The 6,711-nt window shown below is 37.7% G+C and overlaps 1 protein-coding gene across 1 annotated transcript; it reads left to right on the top strand.

Annotated features, from left to right (window-relative positions):
* Positions 1–25: 25 nt before the first annotated feature.
* On the top strand, positions 26–3,015 carry tor4ab (torsin family 4, member Ab). Its single transcript, XM_073833040.1, has 2 exons — positions 26–343; positions 2,200–3,015. Exons 1-2 carry the CDS (start codon positions 26–28, stop codon positions 3,013–3,015), a joined length of 1,134 nt encoding a protein of 377 aa, XP_073689141.1.
* The last annotated feature ends 3,696 nt before the right edge of the window (positions 3,016–6,711 follow it).

A 6,711-nucleotide genomic window follows, 5' to 3' on the forward strand; every position in this document is an offset into this window, starting at 1 on the left:
AATTTTGGACTGTGAAGGGGTTTTAATGGATGCTCAGGTGGAAAAGGACAGAGGAGACGAAGAGAAGGAAGGTGGGCAAAGCGTGTCTTTCCTCTCGCCACAGCTGAAAGCCATGATCCGAATCAAGAAGAAGTACCTGAAGAGATCGAATTCAGTCAGGTTGAACACTAACTCGGTTGTGTCTGATGGGAGTTTGCACCCTAAGAGTCCCCAGTCCAGGAAGTCCAAGCGCAGGAAGTCTCGCGTGCTTTTTCCAAATGACACTTTAATATTCAAGCCAAAGAAAGAGCGGAGCGGAGCCAATCCTTTCCTGCTGCTCTTTATTGTGATTGTCTTTATCCAGGTAATTCTGCCTGCTCTTTTCTTGAGTGAGATTTCTGTGCCAAAACTGATTGTTTTCAAACCAATTTGTACATTTTCTCCACATCTACCATTGGTTGGCAAAGCAGGTTATCACATCCTAAACTTAGGGTGACCTTACTTCTTCTGTTTCCCGGACATGTCCTAGTTGGGATTTCTAAATTGCCTGTGGCCTTAAATGACCCGTTGAATAAAATGACTGAAAAGTTGTCTGTTCAGTGGCATGCAGGCATTGTATATGATAGACCAATTATAACATGTGAGCTGCAAAAAAAAAGAAATGCAAATATGTGTACATATAATGTATTTAGACTGTCAATAGGAAAACAAAGCCAAAAACAAAGCTATAAATATATACATATGGGCTGTCAAATTGATTAATTGTGATCAGCGCCAATCTATTAATTAATTTATTTATTCATTCATTTAGGGCTGTCAAATTAAATATTTGCGATTAATCGCATCCTATTTATTTATTTATTTATTTATTTATTTAGGGCTGTCAAACTGATTAAATGCGATTAAACTCATCCTTTATTTATTTCTTTTTTATGTAGGGCTGTCAAATTGTTTGATTGTGATTAATTACATTCTTGATTTATTTAGGGCTGTCAAATCGATTAATTGTGATTAATCATATCCAAATTTATTTATTTGTTTATTTATGGCTGATTAATTGTGATTAAACTCATCCTTCATTTATTTATTTATTTAGGGCTCAATTAATTACGATTAATCATGTCCTTTGTTTATTTATTTAGGGCTGTCAAATTGATTAATTGTGATTAATCGCATACTATGTGTGTATTTATTTATTTATTTATGGCTGTCATGGCTGATTATTTGCAATTAATCACATCCTTTATTTATTTATTTATTTATTTCGGGCTGTCAGATCAATTAAATTAGATTAATCACATCCTTTATTTATTTATTTAGGGGTGTCAAATCAATTAATTAAGATTAATCACATCCTTTATTTATTTCGGGCTGTCAGATTGATTAATTGTGATTAATCACATCCTTTATTTATTTATTTATTGACAAATCAAATAATTGTGATTAATCACATCCTTTATTTATTCATTGATTTAGGGCTGTCAAAATGATTAATTGTGATGAATCACATCCTATTTATTTATTTAGGGCTGTCAGATCGATTAATTGGGATTAATCACATCCTTTATTTATTTATTTAGGGCTGTCAAAACGATTAATTTTGATTAATCGCATCCTATTTATTTATTTATTTTAGGGATGTCAAATCGAAAATCCAAAATAAAGTTTTAAAATATAAGGTTGATAATTTATAAAATGTCTGTATATATAAATACACACATTTATTAAGCACACAAATATGTAAACACAAACTTTAATTTTGCTATTTAAAAAACAATTAAACCTGAAAAATAAAATAAAAATATTCAAAATTAAACTAAGAAATTTAACATAAATAACTAAAATTGTAAAAAATAATAATAATAATAATAATAATAATAATAATAATAATAAAATGACAAAAATACATTATTGTTTTAAAAATACATCAAGCATTTTGAATATTGAAAATACTGAAAATATAGGAACAACTTCATTCACAATCATAATGGAAAGTGTAAAAAAAATATTTACATGTATAAATATTGACATCTAACATGGTCCACAATCCTCTTCAATTGCTACCTTAAAACATTCTTTGGCAGATGCTTTCTTTCACAAGAAAACAATGAAAAAAGTTGCTGCTGTAATAATTATGACAATGTAATGTTAAATTATTAGTATTTACATCAATTACATGCATAAATTTGTATGAAAAGTCTCTTGTTCCTGTTCTCCCAGGTCTACAATGCCATTGAGAATCTGGACGACCATGTGTTGAAGTACGATCTCGAAGGTTTGGAGAGGTCGCTGCACAGGGAGGTGTTTGGCCAGCCAGAGGCGCTAGAGGAGCTCATGGACCATCTGAACGATTACCTGTCCACTTACGTTCACCAGCAGCCCCTTGCCTTGTCTTTGCACGGGGCGCCCGGTGTCGGAAAGAGCCACTTGGGTCGCCTACTAGCGCGCCACTTCCGCTCCGTGGTCGACGACAAGCTAGTGGTGCATTATTTATCCAAACACCACTGCCCCCTACAGGACGCAGCAAAGCACTGTGCCTCCAAAATAGCTCAGCGTATATCAGAGGTAGTGACTCGAGCCGAGGAAGAGGAGCAGATTCCCTTTTTCATCCTGGACGAGGTGGAACTGATGCCACCTCCGCTGCTGGACATCCTGCAGACGTTTCTTAAGTCGAATCAGACGAATGAGTTTCTGAATGTGGTTTATGTTTTTCTTAGTAGTCTGGGGCAAAGGGAGATCACAGCTCACATTCTTCAAAATGCTTCCACCGCTGGAGCCCACAAACCACTCCGGCGGGCCCTGTCTCTAATTCATCCTATATGGACGGAGTCTGCGGTCGAGCTCATACCTCTTTCTCTGCTTGAGAGGGAACATGTCATACAATGCTTTCTAGAAGAAATGACTCTCGAAGGGTTTTACCCTGACCTCAGTCATGTAGAGAGACTGGCGGATGAACTGGCCTATCACACAGCGGCTGGAAAACAGTACGCAAAAACTGGATGCAAACAAGTAGTGGGAAAAGTGAACCAGCTTTGAGAGAGCTTTTGAAAAGGTGCACTGTTTTCACTATTCCTCATTTTCAGTCATCCCAAAAGCACACTATAACGAAAGAAATTAATGCTTTTATTCAGGAAGGATGCATTAAATTGAAATTGAAGTTGTTTCTGTTTTAATTAAATGCTGTTCTTTTTTAATCATAAAATTACATTTTCACAAAATATTAATCAGTACAACTGTTTTCAACATTGATAATAATAAAAAATGTTTTTGAACAGCAATGATTTCTGAAGGATCATGTGACATTGAAGACTCACTTTTAAAGGATAACTATTGCCAAAATGCAACCTGGGCTGATTGTTTTACTGTAAACGAGACAAACTTATATACAAAGCATAATTACGACAAACGAGCCGTTTCTGAGATTGACCGTGATTTCGTTTTGCGGTCAATGGCCGGTGAATGGGAGTACTAAGGGCATACATTTGAGCGCATCAAAATCGATATTTTTACAACACTAAGAAGGCTCGACACACCATGAAACTTTGCTCGAAGTATCGCCTGGGTCTCTACACATGAACTCGAGCATTGAGAACATTGTTTGTGTACACAGAGTTTACTAAAAAGAAAGGTTTTGAACAACTCACTTACACTGTTTGAGTTTCCACTCACAGCCGTCTTGCCAGTCAAGAAGTGTCGATCTCCGAATGCCCCTAGTACTCCCATTCACCGGCCATTGACCACAAAACGAAATCACGGTCAATCTCAAAAACGGCTCGTTTGTCGTAATTATGCTTTTAGATATACGTTTGTCTCGTTTACAGTAAAAAAAAAAACAGCCCAGGTTGCATTTTGGCAATAGTTATCCTTTAAGGATTTAAGATATTTTTATCACAAATACATTTAAAGAATTGTATGTACAATTTTTTTTAAATGTTTGTCTTTATTATATTGTATTTATTATATTGTTGAATTTTTAACCTATATGTGACATGTAACAGCCAGTAGAGCTAATATGGCAATAAATGACTGAACGACTGAAGTTATGGCTGCTGAAAATTTTGCTTCGCATTACATGAATAAATACACTTGATTCTTAATACTGTGTTGTTACCTGAATGGTCCACAGCAGTTTTTTTTTTTTTTTTTTTTTTTTGTTTAGTGATAGTTGTTCATGAGTCCCTTGTTTGTCTTAAAAACATCCTTCAGGTGTCACGGTTCACGCATCTGCCGTGTTCTCAGGTCTTGTGATCATGTGTCTGTCAGTGTTGTTTATTATGCCATGTGCTCTGTCTCGTGATCATGTGTCTGTCTGTGTTGTTCGTCATGCTCATTCAGTGCAGCTGCTAATCAGTCCGGCACCAGGTGTTCTTCATTACAGACTGCTATATATACTCACGCCATTCTCTTCTCCCCTGTCCGATAGTTTGTCTGGATGTCTCTTTGTCTTGGTTCGTGTCTTGTTGGATTGTGTATTCGTCGTTGGATCGTCACCGCACTTCACGGGAGTTTCACGACACGTTTGCACTCTGCCATCCAGTCCTTGTGTCATCAGCCGGGAGATCTCACCACCACTAAAGCACCGGTTCACCACGTCTGGATTATCTGTTCTACCCATCATTGCATCTTTCTCAATAAACTACCATAACCTGCACTTGCTTCCCTTTGTTTATTGCTACACGTTACATCAGGTCCCACAAATTTTTGGGCAGTTTTGTGTATTTGAACCCTTTCCAACAATGACTGTATGATTTTGAGATCCATCTTTTCAACCGAGAGACTCAACTATTACAGAAGGTTCAAACGCTCACTGATGCTTCCGAAGAAAAAAATATGCATTAAGAGCTGGGGGTGAAAACATTTGAATAATAGAAGATGTTTAAAATGTTCTTATTTTGCCTAAATATCTTCTTTTTTTCTCATTTAGTACTGCCCTTCAGAAGCTACAAAAGATACTTGTTTCCCAGAAGACAAAATAAGTTAAATTTACCCTGACAAAGTTTTCACCCCTGGCTCTTAATGCATCCTTTTTCCATTTAAAACATCAGCAAGTGTTTGAACCTTCTGTAATAGTTGCATATGAGTCCCTCAGTTGTCCTCAGTGTGAAAAGATGGATCTCAAAATCATAGAGTCATTGTTGGAAAGGGTTCAAATACACAAAAATGCTGAAAAACCAAAGAATTTGAAGAACAGCTGGCAGTTTAACTGTTCAGGACAAACAAGGGACACACAAACAACTAAGCAAAAAAACACAGCTGTGGATCATTCAGGTAACAACACAGTATTAAGAATCAAGTAAACTTTTGAATTTAGTCATTTTTATAAATTCTACTATTATATTCTCTTGTGGACTATATGTGAATGTCTTTTACGTGAAATACACTCCTGAACAAAATCTTAAGACCGGGGGAAACATTGCAAGTATTCGCATTTCGCGCTGGTGGATCATAACCGGGTAGTAAGTACTGCTTCAGAATGCCAAAAGAAGAAACAGGAGCAAGAGACAAAAAATAGAAAGTAGGCAATTTATTGAAAATGGCATTTAAACTCAAACAGGCTGTTCATCAGTTGATCAAAAGTTTAAGACCATGGCCCAAAAATAAACCCACAAAGAACTAAAAGTGTCAAAAAGGACTCAGTAGTGAGTAGCCCCACCGTTCTTGTTGATCACTTCAAACACTCGCTTCGGCATGCTTGATCTGACTGTTTTCTGGAGGCTGCTGGGAACGTTGATCCATGTGGTGAAGATGGCTTCACGAAGGACATCCACGTCATTACCCCACAGACGGGGACCCTCAGGCAAGAGGGATGCCCTCTGCAACAGATCCACATAGCCAGCTGCCGTTTGACGCCCCTGCACAACCTGAAGCTCCATTTTCCCATTGAAGGAAAAGCATCCCAGATCATGATGGAGCATCCTCCACTGTGCCGCGTAGAAAACATCTCCGATGGGATCTCCTTGTCATGCCAGTAATGTTGGAAGCCTTCAGGACCATCCAGATAAAAAATTTTCTCATCAGAGAATAAAACTTTCTTCAGTCTTTCAATGTCTCATGTTTGGTGCTCCCTTGCAAATTCCAAACGGGCAAGTTTGTGGCGTTGGAGGAGAAGTGGCCTTTGAAGACGTTTTTGTTCTTGAAGCCCTTCTCTCGCAGATGACGTCTTATGGTTATTGGGCTGCAGTCAGCATCAGTAAGGGCCTTAATTTGGGTCAAGGATCGACCTGTGTCTTCACGGACAACCCGTCGGATCCTGCGGCTCAGTGCAGGTGAAATTTTTTGGGTCTACCACTTGACTTTTTTGTCCCATAACTCTCAGGATCTTTTAAGAAGTGTAAAATGACTGTCTTACTGCGTCCAACCTTGGAAGAGATGGCAAGCTGCGAGAGGCCTTGCTTGTGCAGCTTAACAATTCTGCCACTTTCAAAGAGAGAAAACCTTTTTGCCTTTGCCATCAGGAGATCATGACAGTGTGACTGCCTGAAGAACAATGACATGAAAGCCATATTTTTGTGCAGATTTTACCTTTTTATGGCTATGGTCTTAAACTTTTGATCAGCTGATGAACAGCCTTTTTGAGTTTAAATGCCGTTTTTAATAAATTGCCTACTTTCTATTTTTTGTCTCTTGCTCCTGTTTCTTCTTTTGGCATTCTGAAGCAGTACTTACAACCCTGTTATGATCCACCAGCGCGAAATGCGTAAAATTTGCAATGCTTCCCCCGGTCTTAAGATT

Source organism: Garra rufa, unplaced genomic scaffold, assembly GCF_049309525.1.
Source record: "Garra rufa unplaced genomic scaffold, GarRuf1.0 hap1_unplaced_657, whole genome shotgun sequence".
Taxonomy (NCBI): domain Eukaryota; kingdom Metazoa; phylum Chordata; class Actinopteri; order Cypriniformes; family Cyprinidae; genus Garra; species Garra rufa.